Source organism: Cuculus canorus, chromosome 17 (genome assembly GCF_017976375.1).
Source record: "Cuculus canorus isolate bCucCan1 chromosome 17, bCucCan1.pri, whole genome shotgun sequence".
NCBI classification, from domain to species: Eukaryota; Metazoa; Chordata; class Aves; order Cuculiformes; family Cuculidae; genus Cuculus; species Cuculus canorus.
Genome location: NC_071417.1, coordinates 6677791 through 6701132, shown reverse-complemented (window position 1 = coordinate 6701132; position 23342 = coordinate 6677791). Strand labels below are relative to the sequence as shown.

Below are 23342 nucleotides of genomic sequence, written 5' to 3'. Positions count from 1 at the left end.
ACCAGAACCAGACAGCAGATTGTCCCGGTAATACTGATTTTGTCTCCTTGACTGTTCTAAGCCCTGTATCTTCCTCGTTCTTATGAATGAGGTACAGTTTTGGTTTGTGTTTAAGATTCTTGTGTCTGCCACTAAGGAGGGTAAATGGGTGCCCTGTACAAAACTAATTTTAACAGTCCCTCCCCTTTTCTCTTGGTTGAGGAGAGAGCTCATCCATAAGGGGACATTTCCAAAGGCTTTTATAACAGTTAAAAGGAAGAGTCAAATCCTGCATATTTTACAAACCTGCATTATTTTATGAAATCTTTTAACCCTGACCTTCTGCTGTTTCTGTCCAGTAGCTCTCTGTGTGCCTCTGACCAATTCAAGCCAGAGAATTTATAGTGAAAAATATTTTATACAGATTTTATAACTAGGTAACTCTGAAAAAAATATCCTTTTAAATTGCATCTCAGAAAATATGGACTTAATAATTGATGATTCTGACAAAACAAACAGCAAGTAAGCAATGAGATTGATATGCTCTTAATGGAACTCCATTAAATACAAATCTTCATACCATCAGTAAAGACTAAGAAATCACATGTCTAAGAAAAGTTCCATTTGCACATCATATCTCATAGCTGAATGAGAACAAGGCTGCAGAGACTGACAGCTTTCTCTCTGGCCTCCTGTAAAAAATGTTTACTAGCACTTTTTCTTGCATTGCCTTGTTTATGTATGCTCTCAATGAGTCCTACGAAAAACCCATAACGAATAAATCATGAACACAAAGTATCCCAAATGCAAAGTTACAGTCATACAGATGAGCTTTGATTAACGACAGACTGCTTGGATCTAGGGAAATGCAACACCAAGAATACGGCAGTATATGAAGGTCCCTAAATACGGTACGTTGGCAGAACAAGAATACATTCAGGATGCTCTCTGCTAATATTTTCATGTTGCATCGTAAAGTAGGTGGAGTAGAGATACAGAGGAATTGTTAATTGCTTGCATATCTTATAGCTCCTTTTTGGAGGGTAACATAAATGTCTGTTTGGTCAGCCTTTTCCATTTGATTCTTGTGAATGACTGGTGGAAAAGTATAGAGGCAGTGTAGCCACAGGATCATGGGGAGAGCCGTATTGTGTGTACTCGCCTGAACTTCACCTAGCTGGAATCCTCTCAAAGTCAGACAACACCACTGGTGGAACTGCCTAGGGAGGTGAGAAGGAAGGCAATTGTCCTGCTCACCGAGAAGATCTTTCATGCTTTCGCTATAATAGGCATTGCCCATTTCTTTCACATCAATTCTTACAAAACTTGTCATGCCTAAATGATTTCTAAATTAGGATATTGCAGTATTTTCTGCTCTCAGAGAGTTCATTGCTCTCCACTATCAGAAGACATAAGTAGCAAAGCAACGCGAGTTAGCCAGAAATACAGGAAAACTCAGGTGCTCCTAGTCTTGATCTGAACAGGGGATCTGAGGTTTAATATCTGAGTAGGGAGAAATGGTTTTCTGCACTCCAGCCTAAGCCGCAGAGTCGAGGTGGAGTTGTCCAAATCCCCGCATGAATCACAACAGTTTCCAGGTACAATCACCAAAAGGCTGCAATATCAGTGGCTGTTGTGGGTTTCCTTGGCTGCAGGAGCACGAGAAGGGCAGAGTTGCCAGGCCAACAGCACAGGGAAAGAAGCCTCTCTGGCCACAGACCAGGGTAATATCCTCTGCAAACATTTAATTTGAGTTTATGACCCGCTTGCGCTGGCAGAGCAGTACTACAGCACAACCAATAACTCAGTTCTTTGCCTGTATGATGGGCCATGACTTTATCAGTGTTGAGGACTGTGGTGGACGATCCATTCTCCAGAGCAGGATGGAAAATTGTAGTTTGCAGGCCTGAAGTCATAGAATCATAGAATCATTAGGTTGCAAAAGACCTTTGAGATCATCAACACCCACCGTACCTGCCCACTACTAAATCATGTCACGGATTCCGACCTCTTCTTGTCACTGGTAGCTGATGCTTTCATTTGTTTAGACCACTAGCTATTGACCTGCGAAATCAGAGATTCTACTGGTACGACAAGATGCAATGACGCGCACAGCAGCCTGACGTCCTGCCACATTCAAAACAATTGCAATCCCTTGAATTGAAAATCATTGAAATTAGCAGCCCAGAATTTATTCCTGTAACTTAAAAAAATTACACAAAGTCTTCAGTATTTTTGTGAGCACGCTTGCAAGAAGCAAAGCCGCCACACCTGTGTACTCACAGCCACAAGGCAAAGGTCAAATTTGCTTTTGGGAACACTCACAGCAGGAAACACAATCAGCAGCCTCATGCACATCTCGTCAGGACACAGAAATTATATGATAACAGAACAATTGTTCACATTTGAAGTAGGCAAGGCTTAGAATTGTAAATACCAACATAAATGTCACCGCAGTACAAAAAAAGGTAAGTTTATCTGTTCATGGACATGAATAGATTGAAAAAGAGCTTAAATCCATGCCTTGAAATGGCTGATTTTGGTGAGGTTCTATCATCACTGAGTAATCCAAAATGAAAACTCAGTAGGATCTTAGCAGTTATAGGACTATATAGAAAGAAGTGTAATAACCAGGCGCATACCCCACCTAAACAGCAAGCACATCCAGAGCCAAACACCCAGCTGTGTTTCTGTTGCAGTGCCGCAACACATTCAACTGGCTTGATGGCAGTTGAAGTTGCATTTTTTCCTTCCATAACACAACTGTGTCAACTGTATTTGTGCATCAACCCTTGATAAGCTGTCGGACTGTATTTGCGTGATGTGTTTTGTAAAGATAAAGGTAGTTATTCCACACTGTCTCAATAAGCTTTGAAAATACAGAAAGCAGGCACATGAAATAAAGGTAGAAACACTGGGACTGTATGCTAGAACACTGCCCAGGGAACGAGGGAGAGAACAGGATAAAAGATTTGGATCCCTTGTACTGTTTCAGTGAAGCCTTTCCTCTACAACCCAGTGGCGCTGTTGAGGTACAGTTAGAGGAAGAACCAGCGTGCCAGTGTGGCCAGTAGCAAAGAACACAGGCTTGGTAGGTAGGGAGTAGCAATGGTACTATTGCTTACAAGTATTTATGGTGAACCATGAAAATACCTTCTTAATTAGCTAGTTAAGATTAGTTAAGCATTACAGTACAGACAGTACGAGCAGGATTCCTCTGTCCAGATTTAGCATACGCATGCCAGTGTCTGCCTCCGAGCTGGTCCCTCTGTGCTCTGTAGAGAAACAGGCATTCCCAAGGTCCATTCATCTCAGGCAAGGACAGCAGTCAGATTGACTAATGGCATTGTAGGAATCTCTTTTCCTCTCCATCAGCTATAGGGGAAGCCTCAACAGTCACTCCATATGTGCATGTCCATGTCACAGGTATCTAAACATGACAAGATTAACTCCTCCCAACTGCCAGGGGATGACTATGCATTAAATCTCATGTGAGAAGAGCAGATTATTCACTTTCTGGTCATTATCATTCAAGTCTATGAGCAAAATGAATACTTAGTATATGAATTGGATTTCAAATGTGCCTCTTTATGTTTTGTCTTGGCCAATGTGTTCACTCGTGATTTCACGGGTGATTTCCGTAACACAGCATTGTCTGTAAATGGTGTCACTCCTGTGGTTTTGATGTGATGACTTAGCAACCCCAGAGGAGAAGCAGTCCTCTGCTATAAGGGGCTTGCAGAGGAAAATAGGGTTTGCTGGGTAAAACTGTGCTCACCAACGATACTTGGGATGTCCAATACTAAATAGGAAAATGGGATTCTGGGGAGAGCCAAGCTTCTGCTGAACCACAGATCGTGCTCTGAGCTACAGGCACAAAACACTACTTGGAAAGCTGTTGCCTTCCGAAATATTGCCATGCATTTGTTCGCTGTAATTTTCAATGCCTTTGGTAGTAACAAACGTGTGAAGTCCAGATAGCACAAATGAAGGCCCATGTCCATAATCTGTTCCTTCCATCCCACCTCACCAGTGCCCTTCAGTGACAGTGAAAAGCAGCAGTGGGGAGAGACGAGCATTTTCTCTGTAGCTTTCATTCAAGGGTTAAAGCGGGTCTTTGATCAAACCAGCCTAAAGTTAAAACAACTTAAATTACTAATGTGTATCAAGTCCAGCTTGGATAACAGAATAAATACAAGCTGAATTGAGCCCTTCTCTGCTGTGCTGGGTACTCACATACCTTAAATTGATATGGGACTTTGAGAAGAGAATCAGTTTGAGTTGGCCTGGACCAGTCTAGTTTTTCCCTTTGGGGATTATTCTTTCATCAATATGGTGGCTGAAATTTAGAATTTTTAATCACTACTCCTGGCTTCTGGAAGGCTTAATAAAAATGTGACCTCTGGCCGTACCATACGAAGTACGAGTCAGTTCTCCTCTCAGGAAGACTGAAGGGAACCTGTTGTAATGTAATGGAAGTGGATTTATCCCAGATATTTTAGGGATCACAAGGGACAAAACTTAGCCTTGTTTTTCAATAAACTTAGGGCAATTTTTCTCACCAAGTATAAATAATACGATAGTATCTAAGTATGCCAGTATTTTGAATTTGGAGGCTTTGGTTTAGAAGTTCTTCCAGTTACATCACAACAGTTAACTGCTGGAAGTGTAACATCACGTAGGAAGGACACTCCCATTTCTCAGGAAAAAGACTATGATTAAAATCACTGTTAATTTCCAAGTTAGAGTTTGTGATACAAGCAGAGAGTACGGAATTTGTCACTGACTGTGACCTCACTGCAATCAGCTATAAAACTGTTCAACATTGCCATTCCTCGAGGCCATGGCAGAACCTGATCAATGACGCTGAGCGCGCTCGTGTCGAGCCTGGACACTTTCCCACTGAAACCGGTGACGAACCTTGCAATGACTCCCTTGAAAGCAGGACCAAAACGTCAACCAGAAACAGTCAGGTTCAAATCTCATTGTCAGTGATTTCAGAGGATGGAGAACATCCTCTGAAATAAGCGGCATTGCTGTGATTGAACCTAAAGGAACTGAGAGTATCTTTCTTTAATTAATGAGGGGAGAAAAAGACATCACCCCTTGCATTGCCTCACCACTGCATGCCAGCTGAGACTATCTGCTGCCAAAATCCTTATCTGCTTAAGCTGGAGAGGAAGAGCTGACTTCACCATTTAAGGATTTAAGCCATTGTTATCTACTGAATTTTCTGTTGTCCTTATCTGTCTACTTATCCCTTTCCTCACGGCTCAGCAGGTGGATTCCTTAAGAAGAAGGGACACATTTCTGCTTTCTGGTTCTGCCTAGGTTTAAAATTAAATGTACTTCCATCAATGAACCTGAACTGAGACAACCAGAACACTTTCACTTTGGTGCTTCAGACCTACCTGGCCTGGTTATTTTTATGTTATCACAGTTAAATCCAAAGACAAGGCCTGTGACTGAAACCCTGAGCTGTACTGACAGCTTACGAAATTCAAGGTGATATCTCCGGAAGAGTCATCCAACTCTGCTCACCAGTGGCCAATGAGGTGGCAAGCACATAATCCTCAGATGGAGCAGCAGTCTTTGTGTAGCACAGAGTTTATTCATCTCTGTAAGGTCCATTATCAGAATGAAATCTCCATGGCCTTACACAGAATTCATCTGCTTTTTTCTCCTTAGAACCATGCCTATGCACACAGACCTGGGATTCCCCTTTGAAAATGCAAGCCATTGCTTTGGTAAAGGGCAATATAATGAGTTTTTCTCCTCAATATGCCATATAACTAAGATGTTTTCTTCTGATTGAACCCATCACTGGCTTCTCGAAGACTGGAACCTCATTCTTCTATACACAGAGGCCTATCCAGTGATAATGTCCTCTATCCAAGGGCAGGGATCTGTGTTTTTTGCATGACAGCTTCCAACCGAATGATTTGATGGAGACAGCCAAGTTAATGGCAAAAAGCTCTCTGCTGTGCAGAGCTGAATCTCTTCAGCTATCGGATATGTGCCCTGTGATCTGCCTGTGACAGCACCTAAGCCATCAGCTCAGGCTTAAATGCCTACATCCATAAAGTCAGAAACAATTTCCCTTAGGTACAAAATCCACACTCATTTTCAGTCTTTCGCGATCCACAAGTAGATGCTCGCAGCGCCGCGCCTGCCCGAGCCGCTGCTGCAGGGTCTGTGGATGAAAGGCTGATGGCCACCCAGCGGGGGGACCCACAGCGCGGGGGACGGAGCCACAACAGCAATCGCAGTCTCGGATCTCGCACAGGACGATGCTGTGGGACAGGTCAGCAGCCCCGGAGCAGACGCCGCAAGAGCACCCGTTAAAGGCTCCCCCAGTGAAAGACCCGGAGCAGATCGGCACCGCCAGCAGAGAGAAACCCGCCCGTGCCTGCAGCGCCCTCGGCTCGCGCGAAGCGCCGGGGCTGCGCACGAGCCGCTCGCCCACAACGCGAAGTACCGGCGAGCTGGCGGGGTCCGCACCCGGAGCCGGGGCAGCGGCGCTTCTCCCTGCAGCCGCCGTCTGACGGGTTATCGTTCCAATCACCAAGAGAACGCACCGGCCCCGAGCCAGGCTCAGGTCCCGACCCAGCGAGGGAGGAGAGATGCCCCCGTTGGGCGAGGAGAGGCCGGCATCCCCGCGAAGGTCATCTCCCCTCCATCGGCAGCGCCTCCCGCACCGTTTTTTCCCTACACGCAGCATCTCCGCCTCGCAGCGGCGCCCCCCTCCCCTCCGCGGCCAAGAGCGCGGCCACCTCTCGCTCCGGCAGCCCCGCAGCCCCACTCACCTCCTCGGCCGCGCTCAGAGCGGCGCCGCCCGCCCAGCCCCGCCGCGGGGGCGCCGCACCGCTCCCATCGCTCCCCCGGGGCTTCGCCGAGCGAGGCCGGGGCGGGGGCGCACAGCGCGCTTCCGCGACAAGGCGGGGGGGGCGGCGGCTCCGCACCGGAATGCGGCGCCGGGACCCGCAGCGCCAAAACCCGCAGCGCCAAAACCCGCAGCGCCAAAAGCCCCGGTCCTGCAGCACCGGGACCCGCCCCGCACCGCCCCGCAGCACCGGGATCCGCCCCGCCCCGCGGGTTCCCGGGGTCTGGCGGGGCGAAGGGGACCCGCGCGTCCCGGTGCGGGGCTCCTCCGCTCCGCCCTCCCCGCCCCGCCGGTCCCTTTTCTGCCATTCCCTCTCCTGTCGCGTTTGCGTGTCTGTCCTCCACCACAGCTCCGCGCCGTGATGCTAGGTGCGATTTTCTTTCTATCTCGTGCATGGGTTTACCCCGTTTCTATTTCACATCTTCGCTCGTGTCCGTGCCCCCCGCCGCACCCCGGCTCCGGCCGCGCCGCCGAACCCGCAGCCCCGCGCCCATCGCCGCGCTCTCCCTGCGCCGCCGCCGCCGTTACAAACGTGATTCGTTACCCGTGCGCTCCTGGAGGCCGGCGGACACGGACCCCGCGCAGGCGTCCCTTCCCCGAGAGGGCTGACGATGCAGCGCAGAGAGCGTCCGACTCCTATAAATAATATCACCTCGGTACTGGCATCAGCAGAGCCGCAGCACCGGCCAGTTCTAATAATGACATATTTTAGTGTAACACACACAGTAGCAACGTTCTTTTTCTGGCAGAGAAATAAGAGCCGTGAATCAGGATACCGTCTGAGGGAATTTTCCTACGAGTAATGAATCTTAGGTCTCGTTCCCTGTAGAAGCGTTTGCCCGCACATCCAGACTTGCAAAGATGTCCTGGTAAACTTAGCATTTAAAAAAGAAATATCACATACCCAGCTTGCACTGTCCTTCCAGGAAAAGGAGAATGTTCCGGTCAGAGCTGTGCCCCCCTTTCAGAAAAAAAGATAATCTCTACAATTCCATTTTGAAATTTTAGCTTTTTCCGTCTACACAGCCAGGACTTGTGGTGCATTTCGATGGGTAGGGAGGGAGTGGTCAGTGCTAAAGCTCTAAGAGTGGTGTGCTTGTCAAATGCACAAATCCCTCATACAGGTGTGTTGGTGACGGAATAGAATAGAAATGTGTCTATGGTGATGGAGTAGTCTGGGTAATTGGGTAAAAGAACACTAACGAGGTGTATGGGGTTCATCTGCTTTTCCATAAAGAGCAAGTGGTTACTATAGAAACTGTCACGTTACACCTATCTGCAGTGTGGTCCTTCGCATGTGACAGACATTAACGAACTTTGGCAGGAGTAACAGCATTAAGGAACCTCAGCCTGTGTAGATCAGCGTTCACCACCCTCCCCAGGTACCATCGCTTTCAGGTGTTCACAGTAGCTCTAACAAGATGCTGAGGAATATGGAGCATGTTGTACGTGAGCAATGGAACAGGGCTTTCCTGAGAAGTTTGGGTGTTACTGGTTCAGCACGGCAGCTGGGGCCTTGCTGTTTATTAATGGCAGAGTTAAACCCAACTCATCTGAAAAATAACTCAGCAGATCTAATTTTTCTTTAGTCTCACCTTGTCCTGCATCCAGAAATTCTCACTTAAGGCCTTTCCGCATGCATTGATCGCACTGCCTGTAGCTGAGCTCCTGTAAGAGCATAAAGACAAACACATGTCACAAAAGTGATTAAAGCCAAATGGCACAAACCCCAGAGCTCTGTAGCTCAGTGGGCTGAATGGACAGAGTGAAACCCCTCCAATCCCACCGGGAAGTGAACAGTCTGCCCTGCTGGATGTGCCTGGAGACAGTGAACAGCATTTTGAGAGATGGGGATGATCCGCATGGATTCCCTTGCCCACAGCAGGCAGGTCACCCATTTCCTGTAGCAGAGCAGGTTTGGGTTTGGAGGGAGCAGCATTCGGCTGTTGAGATGCAGCACCCGCTGCACAGCCCACCAGAACCCTGACTGCATGAGTCGTTCTCATCTTCCAGTGCTTCTCATGGACCAAAGCCAAGCTCTTGCATGTTTGCTGCCACTCTCTGTTTGGGATCAATGGGGATGGAGGCTTGTGTACACGTTAGTTTGAAGACAATGGTCCTAGAACAGAACTGTGCTCTTAAGTGGAAAATCCCATAGGGACTTTGTAATCAATTACCCTTTATTATACCGTGACAACATCAAAATATTTATGTGCACACACGCCATGTTCTGTGAATATGCATCTCCAAATGATAGGGGGTAACTTGAGAGGCCACATCTGGTCTGTAATAAAAATATAAAAAGACATTTTGTATTTCATTCCATTTTCTACCAAACATACTCTTTGGAACAAGCAATTGTAGATCTGGGTTAGATATTTATAGATGGATCTGTGTTTCTCTGTGAGCCTGAAGAACTGAATGGAGCAGTTAGAGAAGAATAAAAATGGTGTATTTTTATTTTTATTTTTATCCATTTTTCTTATATGGAGGGGTTTAAAACAGCATCAAGTTGAGATGACTGGGATGTGATATTTGTAACTATTGGGCATTGTTGATCGGGACCAGAGAGTGCAAGATGGTGGGGAAACGATCATGACCACACCTTGCAGTCCGGCCTCTTGGGCTTTATCACTTTGGTCGAAAATTTACCTTCTGCCAGGACTTTACCCTTTTCTCTCCCTCTCCCATCCTTTGAGTCATGGAAGGCCTCACGGAACATCAGCTGTTCGCTCCTATGGGGTCAGTCACAGGAGGCACAGAAGAACGTGAGCACAGGCTATGGGGTCCAGCCCATCCCACGGCTGGCTGCTGAGCCAGGGGCACTTCAGAACCACATCACCCTCCCAGCAGCCCCTCCTTGGCAGGCTCAGACTTAATTGGGGTATAGGAATTTTTCAGTGCTGGAAATAAAAGATAGACTGAGAAATACTGGAAAGCAGTACTGCAGAACCACATATTCAGAAGAGAGTGCGATTTTCATTGATTACTGTAAGTTTCCTTAAGAGCAGGGCTTCTTTTGGTGGACTTCATGGAGCTGCAGGGCTGAGTGGAAGTGGAGAATTCCTCTCCTGCCCATACAGCTCTGCTCACGTCGTGCGGCCATCTGGGCCTGCCATTCAAGATGTGTTTCTTCTACTATTGGTTCAAACAAAATTGCCAAGCCAGACCATCTGAAGCAGATAAGGATTTCAACCTCCCACAGTGCTGTGTTCTTCTTTTCCGCGAGGTTTTACCAGTCCTAACCACACGGCTGGGCTCATCGTGGCGCCAGGGTGAGCAGCGTGACCAGCAGGGTAACACAGCCTTACAGCAGCTCCCTGAAACGTTCCCTGAAACCTCCTCCTGTTGGCTTCAGCCACTATTTGCTTTTTCTCTTTACCAAGGTGAGGAACCCCTGTTTTTTCAGACCAATCTTTCCTTCTCCGTCTGAGTGCTGGCAACAGTTTGGATCGCTAGGGATCCCGGCAGCACCCCGTTCCAGCTCCTCCAGAGCTCTGCTGCCCTTCACATGTCTTTATAAACTTAGTCTCTATTATGTCTTTCACTCGGATAAGATCCTTAGTACCGGAGACATTCCCAAGGGCTTCCAAAGCAGATCCCATCATTCTCCGGTAAGGTTAAGCTATTGTGTAGTTAGCGAGGATGCAACAGGCGCTGCTGTCCAGGTTGTGATTTCATTCCTGGTAAATCCCTAGGGCTGTCACAAGGTAGATGAATCCAGCCAATGCAGAGACTTGAAGAGGTATGAAAGAGACTGGTTTACTCTTTCGAGTTCAATACCAGTGTCTTCCTCAGTTCTCCAGTATCCTCGTGGATCTTCAGTTCATTGGAACAGGGACTTTCCACCTCTTGGTCCTTTAAGGTAGAGATGCCCTTTGTCTCTAGGTGTTGGCATCCTTTGGGACCCCCCTAGTTGTTCCTGTTAAACTGCTGTTCCAAAGATAAGGAAGATATTTTGACTTTCAGAGACATCAACAGAAGTTTCCTCTTCAGTTAGAGGACTTGATAAAGCTGACTGGGTATGGGCAGGTGAGTTCTAGTTCATTTGCTGTGGTCTATGTCCTGCTCCACACTTGCCAGAGGGCAATTACAGCCCAGTTCTATGGCAGCAGTATATTTAATCTACTCCCTGACACAGCCTTAGTGCTGGAAGCAGTGAGATTCCAAACACTGAATCTGAGCGTTATATTAGCTCCTCCAGGGTTCTCAAACTGCGCTCTTGTGACTGGTGACTCAGAAATCTTCTCAGGGAGGATGAAGAATACCCTTTTTTTCAGTTTAAACAGTAGTGAGCAAAGAGTTCCCAAGGCTGGCAGGGAAGGGTCTGCTGCCTCATCGTGTCACTCAGGAGCACCACATGTTTAAATGTCTATGGTATGTGCTGACAGTCCCTAGTTTAATAAACACTCAATTACCTCTAAATTGGTGCCAAACTAGTGCTGCTGGGTCCGAAAATGCTGTCAGGATCATGTGGCTCTTCATGGTGAGCTCCTGCCCTGGGACAGCACACCGTGACACCAGGCACCGTTTTCCTTCCGACTGTGTCTGGCTGTGCTTTACTTCTCCCTGTGGGCTCTTTCATCAGTAGAAATGCAGTTCTGAAGCACTTAGAGTTATGTGAATATCACAGAGACATCTGAGGTGGTAACAAAACACTTGCACTCTACAGTAAAACACCATGTAAACGCAGACCTGTGTCACTCTGCATTGTACGTCCCTTTGTGGCCACACGTGAGCCACATGCTTCGTACCAAACCAAACATTGAAACAGCTTTGAGTTGAAAACCAACATCTGTAAGGAAAAGGATTTGTAATGTGATTTGTGTAATTGGAAACCAAAACAACCTTCCACTGTTATGTTCTAGAAATGACTCCTTTGTCTTCCACAAAATGTAATTTGTTTGCATGCCCCACAGTGATACTGGGAGAGCAGAAGGGACAACTCCTCCTTGGGACCTCTTTGAGTCAGGAAAGGGACAGAGTGGCCAGAGGGTTCCAAGAAGGAAGAGATGAATGCTCAGATAAACAGCAGCCCAATGAAAGATTACAAGTTCTCAGAAAAACAGATCAATAACGTTAACCATGCGGCTACAAATGCAACCATTTGCATTTTGAAAACGTTTGTCCCTACTCCATTGCTATTCCCAGGATATCTGTAGTGCTCTCTGCAGCAGATTAATCACCTTTTATCAAGCAGTAGTTTAATGAGGTCAGGACCCTGAGGACACTGCATTTTTCAGTATAGGACTGGAAACACCAGCTCACCTTCCCCTCCTATTGCTGGCTCAGTGAGATGCACAGATCAGAGACTGCTCTAAAGTACAAGCACCTCTAACAACTTCCCACCAATTTTGGGTCTTCCCTCCCTAGACATCTCAGCCGTTGGTTCCCTTGGGAAAACCATGCTGAATTTCCACCTGGAGTTTTCAGCCTCAATGTTAGGTGATCTCTTCTTGTTGTCAACGGCCTTTCCTCTCCACACTTTCTCTTCACCACATCAAGACTTTGGACAAGGTCCAACAACTCATCCTTGTTCCTCTGTCTGTGCCTGGGAAGCTCCCTTCAGATGGGACAGCATGACAAAATCTGCGATAAGGAAGCTCTTGGCACTGAGACCTGGCCTGCTGAAATAAAACACACTTGAAAAAAACCCAAACCAGCCCAAGTGCTCATACACAAGGAAAGGCATCCTAACCAACCCTCTACATTATCTTGCCATCTTACTGAAACAGAAAGACAGAAAGGGGCATTGTTGGACACTTTGCACTCAGGGTTGCAGCCCAATAGTGAAGGCTGGCACTAGAAGAAGACACAAAGTGCAAATGCAATGAATGAGGGATGACTGAGTCACGGAAAGTCAATAAACATTAACTGGAAGGAATAACTCAAGGGCCGAAGGGAGCAGTCCTGCCTGGGGGAGGTGTCAGTGGGATTGATATGCAGGTAAGTGAGACACAGACTCGAAGTGAAATGTGGATCTGACAGTACTGGCAATATGATGATAAAGTGATCAAACGAACTGAAATAAGTTAGCAAGAAAGTCATGAAAAGGAGGGAATTGCAAGCAACTAAACAGGGGGCAGCCCAAAGAGGCTGGAGCTGATCCTTCTTTTCCTTCCTCCAGGGACATAAATATAAGGGTTGAGGGTTTTTTTTTTCTGTGAAAATGCTGACCCTCCCCAATCTAGTGATACACAGAGCTTCAAAGGTAACGTTTTCCCATTACCTTTCCTGCTTTGCCTTTCTGGTACAAGGAGAAATCCTGGGGTTTCCAATGTTGTCAGCCTTCAAGAGTGAATTGTCTGAACTGGTTTGTCCTTGTGTGTTTCAAGGCTCACAAACTGCCCTCCCAGCCCAGTGCAGTGGTAAAAGCTGTAAGAACATCGCCACTGGGCATTGCTTTGTGTTTGCATCAGAAAAGCGAGTCCCAATAAGTCAGTTATTCAGCACCAGCAAAACCTCAGAGGCAGGTACAACAGCATCACCTCTAGATTAGAGCCAGGTTTCACATCTGATTGTCAGATGGGGGGTTTCTCCCTTGGCCATTAAAATCTCTTTCTTGCCTGTCCTTTTATCCCAGATTGTGGTGATTCCTTTGAAAACGCCTTCATGACTCTTAACCACAGAACTTCCTTATCACTACACATGAATCACTGTAAAAGGAGCACATTTCTCTTAGCAACCGCAGGATCAGTCTTAGCAACAAGACAGCTGGAGAATTCCGTTTTCACTTAGTTACTTGTGGCCAGTGTGTTCTACTTTCCCATGGCATCGCTCTCTTGGTGTCGACTTCGTATCCTGTACGAAACAGTACAAATTGTAACCTTGCTCACAGCAAAACCATCACCTGCAGGACAAATGGTGATCTTTCTGCCTTTGATGCTCTTTCCTTTAGGAGATGGCACCAGAGCACTGGCTGCTGGAAAACTCAGTGTTTGCATTTTCCCCTGACAGAATTACTACAGGGATTTGTGAGGAACTGACAGTTTCCAGACCTTGACTTGCCTCCCAGAAACCACAGCAGCGAATGAAGGTGTTGGCTCTAATGGTTCACACCTTGGCCTCTCTTGGCCATGTTGAGAACAGGTAGAAAGGCTGGAGATAGGTGACATATGTTTTGGGTTTTTTTTTCCCCCTCTATTTTCTCAATGTAAGAAAAGTTTTGGGAGAAATATTATAGTGGGGAAAACCAGGAGCACCACAGCAATTGCCATTTTGGCTGTTACCTGGGCTGATGCCTTGCCAGGGCTGCTGGGGAATTCTCCTGAGGAAGCAATGCTAAGATGGCTTTGAGGAACAGACCAGAGCTGTAGTGGTTTCCTTTTCTCAATCCCACATCTGTGTAGGGAAATGAGTTACCGTATGCATTTTGATCCTGCTAAGAAATTCAAAGTGCAGGCAGAAACAGTAAATGCACTCTCACCTCACCCCATCCTTTGCCATCTCTTCCCACAGGGGCTGTTGCCATACTGCATGCCGGTTTAATTCCCTTACTCGTATCCAAACTGAAGACTGAGCTGGATGGAATCCAGGAGCTGATCCTAGATACGCTCTCCAACTGTGTATACGTGGAGGCTTCCAAAGCTCTAGCAGCTGGTGTCATTCCTATCCTGAAGGAGAAGCTCACACACTCCTCGGTGGCCATTAGAGCCAAAGCAGCTTCGGTCCTCTTAGGAATTGGGTAAGAGCAAAGAAATATGTCACTAATACGTAAGCCCACATCAATACTCACTTCCCAGGTGAATCGGTCTTTAGTTTACAGTTGATTCACCACATGTTCAAGCTGCCACAGCGCATGTGTAAAGCAATATTGGCCTGAATGCACACATAAGGAGAAGACTTCTAAAAGTCCTAACTGCTATAAATCACTCGAGAGTGGGTGCTGGTGAGGTCACTCCTCCTTCAATTTGTCCCAGTACTGGCAGTGCAATCAGGATTTTTTTCCTGGTACAACACTGCTGAGAAAATACTCTTAGGTGAGAAATGATGTGAAAGCAAAGATCCTGACCACTCTGGAGGGAAGGAGAAGCTCCCTTGGTTTATGAGCAACCGCTCTCTCAAAACATTAAAAGCCCTGGGAGACTTTCAGTGTGATTGAGGGCAGAAGTGCTTTGCTGACCCAGGCTGCTACATGCGTCAGTGATGGATCAGAAAAAGCAATCTTTATATTAAATTTGTGCATCAATCACTAGATGAAAGGAGCCACCTAAGTCCTCTGTGCTGCAATCACAGGATAGAACAGAAGTGCTCAGCAGATGTCCGATTCAGAAAGGTCTGCAGATCATGCAGCTCACATACCAACTGGCACAAAACACTTCCCCGAGTCCTGTTAACAAAGTGAGGTCTTCTAGGAAAAGAAAGTGAGCTTAGCTAGACTGAGTCAAGGAGAGGTGCAGAAAGGCACTTGGAGCAGGGGCATCAGCCACAGTCCAGGTCCCTACGGGAGTGAGGCCATGTGAAATATTCCCTGCATTACAGAAGCTGGGAAGAGAAGGAAGGGAGGGAGGGAAAGAGGGAGGGAGAGAAAGAGAGAGAATAAATTGCCCTGGGAGAAGAAATAATTGCAGACTCTTCATTTAGTGGGTTTTCAAATCCTTACAGGGTTCAGCAGCCAGGTTTCTACCTAAGCTGCCACCAGGATGACCAGCACCCTCAATCCTACATTCCATTATGTGCTGCTGCCCATCGATCGCCAGTGCATCATGGGAAGCAAAACAAATCCAAACATCACCTAAAAATAGCCAAAATATTGTGAAGGCCACCCGCATGGGTTAACATGCTACCATCAGATGTGTCTCATCAAGCAGCTTTAATAGATGCCAGGCACAGACTTCCCCTTCCTCGCCTCCCTGGCTGGGCCATGGTGCTCGCCCTATGCCCCACGGCCAGGACGCCACGGCTCCCAAGGGAGCAGGAAGGGGACGTGGCACAAAGCAGGATGCCAGGGTGCATGGGAGGCATCGGAGGTGGCTGCGTGGTAGCAGATAGAGATCAAGAAAGCAACTTCACCACCTTTTCTCCACAGCATTCATCCAGAGGCAAAAAGCATGGTGTGTGAAGAAGTCATTCCAGTGCTGGTGGGCCTGCTGGAAGATGCAGATCCTGACGTCCAGGCCAGTGCAACGGGAGCACTGATGTTTGCTATCATTAAACCTCAGGGTGAGAGATGGAGGCAGCTGTCAGGATGCTTTCTGGGTGTCCAGTTCTAAGTCAACTTAGTAAGAAAACATTTGTCCCCAAGTCCTGATTCCAATAGCATTAGAGCTCTTCCAGGAAGTATAACATGAGGCTGTTCCTGTAGCTCTGTCTTGAAGAACACTCTGCTCCCTGCAGGGACACTACATTTTACATCTCGTTCACCTGCAGGAGGCCAAGAAGTTTTTTTATCTACCCCACCTGCGCCACTCCAGAGGGGGAGCGATTTCCATTCATGTCCAGCCCAGAGAGACCCACATGCCCAAAGGTTCTCTGGGTCACCAGTCCTCTGAGGAGCGCTGCCTTCTGGAAACTCTTTTTGTGGTTGGAGGCAGTTTCTCTCTCACAGCTGGGAGAGAAATGAATATTAACGAGGTGTGCAGTTCTCCCAAATAACTTCGATGACACTGAAAATACTAACTGCTAAATTTTCAGTGTGATGAATGAATAATTAGTCATAAAAGACTTAAAAACAGCAGTTGTGTTCCAGTCCTCTTCTGCCACAACGCCCTGGCTTCCGAGACAGCCCAGGAGTAGATCCAGTGTCTGAAGAGTCTTGAAAAAATAAAGAAATGGGGATATTCTTACGGGGGTTTAATCTCCCTCTCCCGGTAGTTTATCCTGTCATCCACTGCCCTGATATTCTTAGACAAGTTGTTGCGAATGAAATAGTCACGCGCAAGGCAGTTAAGGTTGATGAAGAATGATCTTTTGTTTACAACTAAACAGCTGGCAGCTGTTAGACTGGGATGCTGGGAGCGGTGCCTGGGCAGGGAGCAGAAAGCAGTGATTCTAAAGCATGTTGGTTATGTACTAACACCATTTTAAAGCCATTTATTTCTCTCCAGGGAGATTCTCAGCCCTGGGTGCTGGGGCCATTCCATCTTTGCTGAAGTTGGTTGCTGAGGAAACGAGCAAAGCCCGTCTGAGCGCCATCAAAGCCCTCACCATGCTGGCTGAGCTGCCGCAGGGCCGAAGGACACTGCTGGACCACATGGCTACATTTCAGCAGTGTCTGGGGGATCCCCGGGAGGCAGTGAAAAGAGCTGCCAGAACCGCCATCAGCGTCATCGAATGGAAACCGTGCTGAGGATGCAATGGCTCGCGGAGATCTAATGCCCTCTGTTGTTGTCGGCCTGTAAAAGTTGCCTGATTACACAAGACCTTCAAATTGCAAACTCTCTGCCTCAGTTACTCTGGAGCAGTTCTCCTGAAAAGCCATTTGCCAACAGTTTCACATCTGGATCATAGGTCACTAGCAGAAGACTGGGCAAGGGGAAAGGTTAGGAAGCCTGGAATCCTCCAGGAGTTGTTCTGAGTTACTAAGATTTTCCAGCGATATAAGAAACTGATTGGGTTTGTTTTCCTCATTATGTTCTCCTCTTTCTTTAAATCTCCACCTATCAAACATTAATCACAACGTAATTATATTAGAAAGACAGGTTCCCCATTAACCTCTCCAACAGTCTCATCTGTGCTAAGAAATAGCCCCAACCATGGGAACTGACATCAGTTCTGCTGCACAGTTGTGGAACATGGGAATAGAAGCATTTAGAGCATCGTCACAGAAAAAAACAACAGAAGGGCTTCCTCTGGAGAATCAGGAAGCTTTCCCAGCCTAAGATACAACCAAAAACCATCAGCAAGGCTCCAACAAATGGAGCCGGGGACAAGACTGACTAGCGGCAAATCTGGTGGAGATGCACCCTGCTGGCCTGGCTAAGGGCGTCTTAGCCTAACTGTGTCCCTGCGATGAGATTCATCCAGGCAACGTTCTGATTGTCCCAGCCAACAACTTGTCAGTCAGAGTTTTAGTAGCAGCCCTCGCTTTCTTTCACAGCCCCTTCAGAACGCCGCTCTCACCGTCTGTGTCAGCAGCTGCGCCCTCAGCCTTCATCGAGGCGATTGCTCCTGGGGTTTTGAGCTAGTGAGGACCTCAACAGGCAGGTTCTCTCCTGCCATGTTCTTGAAGCCAGGGTCGTGGGGTCGTGTGCAGGTGCACACGCTTGGGGTGAAAGGGAATTAAGTCAGGAAGTCTTCGCCAGGGTAGCTCTTGGGGAAGCTCTGCTGGAGACAGCCCAGCCTCTGACAGAGGGTCAGAGGCCTGACCCTCACCTGAAATCGGTTACAGAATGCAACAGAAGTGCCTCAATGTTTACAGGTTTGTACAGCTGTAATCTATCCCTCAAGTACAAAGACTAACAATGGAAGTGGAAGCTTTTGCAGTATTGAGGAGTTTTGCCAGTGTGGCTCACTCTGGGGGAGAAGGACAGGGCGAGAGGAAGTTTTTAAGGATGGGGTCACACTCACCTCAGCAAAATGCTCTTCTGGGTGGCTAAGGAAAGCAGGGGAGGGGCTGGTGCCAGGCTGGGAATCATCAAGAAAATCCTGCGGGTTTTCCATTTCTCCTCTTTCTCTCTGAAGTTTTGCTCGTTGCTAAGCAGGTGGTGCTATATTATAAGTTAAACCAAAGGGCAGCTCCCATCCCTGCTCTGTTCCCTCACTTTCTTGCTCCCCCAGTACCGCCACCGATACAGGACACAGACCTGCAGCTGGGACTCAGGAGCATTAAACACATTTAAAACCCAGTGTCATCTGCAAAGCCTGGCTGGAACCCACAGCCTGGGAAGAGCTCTGCTTCCTGCAGTGCCGCTGCCTGTCCCGGGAGCATCTGCTTTAAACTCCTCTGCTCAGTGCTTCAAACCAATGAAGCCAAAGACAATAACCAAGGCCTCAGAGCTCTGCTCCCCACCCCGGGCACCGCTAGTGTTGCAGGTGTTTATTGCTACTCTCAGCTGTTATTCATGCAAACACTCCTAACTCTGGGAGCTCCAAAAGTGGTGGGAGAGGCTGCAATCAGCATCCTCAGCCGCTGCTGTGCTGGGCTCCATCATCATGGGCACCTGAAGACTTCAGCCTCCTGCTCTGACCTAACTCCCCAGGGAGGGGCATTTTGGTTAAAATCAAACCACAGGCCCTGTGGGTGGGGATTCCAAATCAAGCCTCAGAGCTGCCTTCCCAGCATTTTGGTGCATGAGGTTTTTCAATAACAAAACAGGAATTAAACCAAATTCTGAGCTCTCAGAAGAGAGCTTTCTCCTGATCAGGAACAATGGATACATTTGCCATGGGTGGTACAGAACAAAGAAATCTTAAGGGAAGGGTGGGTACCCTTTGTTCAGGACTTGTCCTGAAAATTCTGCAGTAATTCTTAAATGGGAGATCTGATTCCTCCCACGTGTACTCTATCGACCACGTGCTGTCATGGCTTGCAGTGCTGTGAGGCGAGTTTTTCATTTGATGCTGCACAGCTCATTTGAGATAAGTCTGTATTTCTAACTTCACTCCACTAAAACAAGCTGTGACCCTGTACCTCTCAGGATCAGCTGAGAGGTCTCAGGATTGCCTGAACCAGAGCTGGATTGTGCTGTACACGCCACACGTGTGTGTGAGCCAGACTCAGCCAGGCCTCTCCATGAACCACGAGGGTCTCAGATGTATGGTCAGACATGGGGAACAGGCGTGTGCTCCCTGTTCCCAGTTCTGATGCTCCAGGACACCTAGAGCAGTGCCACCTGCTTTCTGGGTCTTGCCCAAGTGTCCCCCACAACCATAGTGACATGGACAGAGCATCCCAAGAACTGCAGAAAAGACACACTTATCCTTAAAATCATGGAACTGCCTTTGAAAGCAAGAGCCACCACCCCGGGGTAGTGTGTTACTCTTAATCTGAACATAAAAGGGTTGATCAGCTGTCCACAACGTCAGGCTCTTTCCTGTGAAGCTCCACACACTGGAGGAGTGCCCTGAGCCACGGGCCAGCATCCCGGGAACATCTGCACTCTGCCTCTACAACACCCACATTTCACACTGGGATGAAAACCTCTTGATGAGGGCATGCAGAGAACAGCCCCAGTTTTTCAAAACCCTTTAATCCTGAGGGGTGAATGAAGTGACGGTGCCTGATAACCGGGAACTCATCTGAAGGGTGCTCAGCCCACGGCAATCAGCAGTGTCGTTTGTCTTCACCCAGAGGGCTGTTTGATTTCACCAAAGCATGGCAAAAGGGACCTGAGTGACCCCCATCAATGTCTGTCTGGTTTGTCCATTGTCCATTGCTGCTACCCAGAGCCAGACTTGACACCAAATTCAGCTTTGCTGTCTTCCACCGTGTTTATATAAAACCCCATCATTTGTAGACATGAAATACTTCAAAATATACAAATACTTTAATACATACAGTCTTCAAATTCCATTAAATATCATTAATTCCATGGTCTTTAAAATACTCTATCACTGCATTAACTGTGAGGAGAAGGTTTGCCCTGGTAATTCTGGAGCACTGATTTGATCTATGCAAACCCTTTCAGTGTGCTTAGGGGTTCTCAAGAGCAGTGATTCTACAGAAGCCAGAGCATTTGGGGTTTGATCCGGAGGAAGGAAAGATCCTGTCAGAAGATTCTTAAGTGCAAGTGATTAAAGCGGCCGGAGTTGGCAGCAGAACAGGGTAGCGCACACAGACCACACTGGATTCCCATTTCGATGCTCTCATGGCCAATCCAGTGCATTCTGCTGTGGAACCACTCTGTAAGGCTTTGGGACAAGCTGGCATCCTGCGCTCGGTGCGCAGCAGGAACAAGGAATGGGGGTACAGCTCGGCTGCAGCAACCAATGGCTTCTTTTTACACTCAATTTCGCAAGGAACTGAATAAGATGTCCGCAAATAAGATGGTAGCAAAATCTCTTGCTTTTTGTTTTGAAGTGTTAAATCTGTCTTGTCCTGTCTCCCCAGCTGGTGTCAAACTCACCAAGAGAAGACAATTGGGCTGGGGTAGCTGATGCCCACAGCTGTGCTATGTTCTTCAGGAACCGTTACCTCATGCTGTCACACAGCACAACTTCTCTCTCTGAATGAAATCTACAGAAGATTTATAGCTTTGCAGAAAAGCAGTACAGAGCCCTCACATATACTTAAAGAAAAACACGAACCCAGAGTTCTGGTGCTTTGGACTTCTACCCGTGTGCATGGACTAGTTTGTAAGACAGCCCATAAGAAGAGACAGCTGGTTAACACCAGTCCCATGATGAAAAGGTCCCAGTAACTGTGGTAGCGATTGACATGGACTTACCAAGATAGGAGCTGATCAGTGAGATACAAAGGTATATATACACACATATATCTTAAATATCTATAATATACAGAGTGCATATATATAATATCTAGTATGTGTATATAAAAGACATGTATTTTATATAAAAAAGCTTCACATTCAAGTATAGATACATATGAAAATATAAAGAGAGGAGGACCTTTTGAAGTTGACCTTAAAGAGAGATTCTGTCATAAGCAGAATTCTTATTAAGATCATGGAGACATTAATTCCAAACTGCAATCAATGCAGACAGTCAGTGTTCCACCCATCACTGAAAAATCACACCACCATGGAAAGTGAGGGAACAGGGGAACAAGTTCTAATGGGAAGTTAGATCTAGTGTCAAATATATCGATATATACAGAAATCTTTTACTCAAGATACCCCGCGCCTGGGGGGAACCAACCTAATATTTTCATTTGAATTCATAATCTGGTCCCTCAGCTGCTGAGGGTTTTGTTATCAAAGTATCACAAACCAAGGAAAAGACATTTGAATGATCAGAAGAAGAAGTGTTGAAAATCAGCACTAAAAGGTAGTTCACAAACCCTGGTATGAAATACTGCTCAGGCACTCTTGTTCCGTGCCTCGAATATGAAATGTGTCAAGAGTAGAGAGGATATCGGATGGAAGTTCTGAATCTTGGATAGATTTGATGTCTAAACAGAATGTCTCTCTCTTGGAATCCCAGTGGTCTTCGTCTTTAGATTGTTGGAAACAGCATCACAAAACCAGTGAATAAATCACCCTGATTTCTTACAAATGTAGGCAATGAAAATGCTAAGTGTATCTAACTCTGCCCATCTACAAGTCATGGCTGTTGCTCGGGAACACAGTCACAGTCAATCTCCAAACCATGAGCAGGGGTTTATGCAAAGTAGGCATGGCAAAACACTGCCACAGTCAGCAGGATGATGCCATTGATATTCACTACATTCCTCCACAGTGGCACCTCGCTCGTGTCTGTCAGCTTCTTCCTCAAGGCTTCCTCTTCCTCCTTGCTCAGCTTGGGGGCTTTCTGCTGATCGATGCCACAGAACCAGTTGTATGTTTTCTTAAGGCATCCTGGTTCTTCATTTTCCCCATTAACTGGAAGAAATAACAGACTGGTCATGAAACATAAGCATGCACAAGAAGATCGCTGTGCTTGCGGACAGTCCTGCATTTTTTACTGCAGTTCTGGTTTACGGGCATAGCGACACGGAAGCATTTTAGTACAAGGCAGTACAAGAACCAGGTCAACGTGTTTTCCAGCTCACCTGGAGAAAGAGTGGTTTTCTATGTGCTGCAAGAGAGGCTTTTGCAGCTGGCACTTGCACCTTTTGCAGCCTAGAGATCTGGCCTGGCATTGGAGAAGCAAACCACGCTGCAAAGTTTAAACTACATCTTTTCAATACTTTCTACACTTTTAATTAACAGACGAAGAAATTAATTTGAATATACTTATGAAAAGGAACTTGGCAGCAGAAGCAGAAACCCAGCAAAGAGAGCCAGTGACTTTGCCACAGTGAATGGCTGGCAGTTTGCTTTCACAGTCCCTTGCGCCTAGTCCTCGCTCCTTCAGTCCTGGCTGCTGCCCAGTGTTCCCAAGTGAGTTCTTATTGTCTCATCCCAAGTGCTGAAGTCGCACCAGTTCTGCCAGCACACACCACAAGCATCTATGTTGATTTGGTCCTACAAGAGCCACCTCACTACCTAGAGAACACAATTTTCCCCTTTCAAATCCACTTTGGTTCTGATTCACACTCAGCTTGACAGATAGGTAAAAGGCAGCTCACTGGCCCTTGGAATGGGTGGGTCTGAAGTTTTGTTGGTGTGGGGAGGTAGGATGGCTTTCCAATATTTCTACAAACCCATTGGCAGCAAAAGGAGGCTGTAGAGAACCTCTGGCCTTGATTGGATGCACGAAAACACAGTGACAAAGGATGAGGAAAAGTCTGAGGCACTTAACACCTTCTTCACCTCAGTCTTCAACAGTCAGAGCAGTTGTTCTCCAGGTACTTGGCCCCCTGAGCTGGCAGACAAGGAGCAAGAGTGGAGCCCCCAAATCCAAGGGGAAATGGTTACGACCTGCTACCCCACCTGGACACACACAAGTCTGTGGGACCAGATACGATCTACCCAGGGGT

General features: G+C 47.1%; 2 protein-coding genes and 1 long non-coding RNA gene across 6 annotated transcripts in view; 1 reads left to right on the top strand and 2 right to left on the bottom strand.

Moving 5' to 3' along the window:
• GNAZ (G protein subunit alpha z) overlaps positions 1-8110 on the bottom strand; it is a 45451-nt gene extending 37341 nt beyond the window's left edge. Inside the window, exon 1 of one of the 4 annotated variants that reach the window (XM_054082744.1) lies at positions 7767-8110. The gene's annotated coding sequence lies outside the window, so the exon portion shown is untranslated. The other 3 variants (XM_054082746.1, XM_054082745.1, XM_054082743.1) reach the window with 3 other exon arrangements.
• Positions 1-17347, top strand: part of LOC128853927 (uncharacterized) — a 34542-nt gene extending 17195 nt beyond the window's left edge. Inside the window, exons 2-4 of the long non-coding RNA XR_008452757.1 lie at positions 14321-14546; positions 15891-16024; positions 16909-17347. This is a non-coding gene — a long non-coding RNA (uncharacterized LOC128853927). The remainder of the gene's footprint in view (positions 1-14320; positions 14547-15890; positions 16025-16908) is intronic.
• Positions 17348-20170: 2823 nt separating this feature from the next.
• Positions 20171-23342, bottom strand: part of SLC5A1 (solute carrier family 5 member 1) — a 28789-nt gene continuing 25617 nt past the window's right edge. The window contains exon 15 of the mRNA XM_009571318.2: positions 20171-22302. Within this exon, the coding sequence (XP_009569613.2) occupies positions 22082-22302 (221 nt within the window). The 3' untranslated portion in view covers positions 20171-22081. The remainder of the gene's footprint in view (positions 22303-23342) is intronic.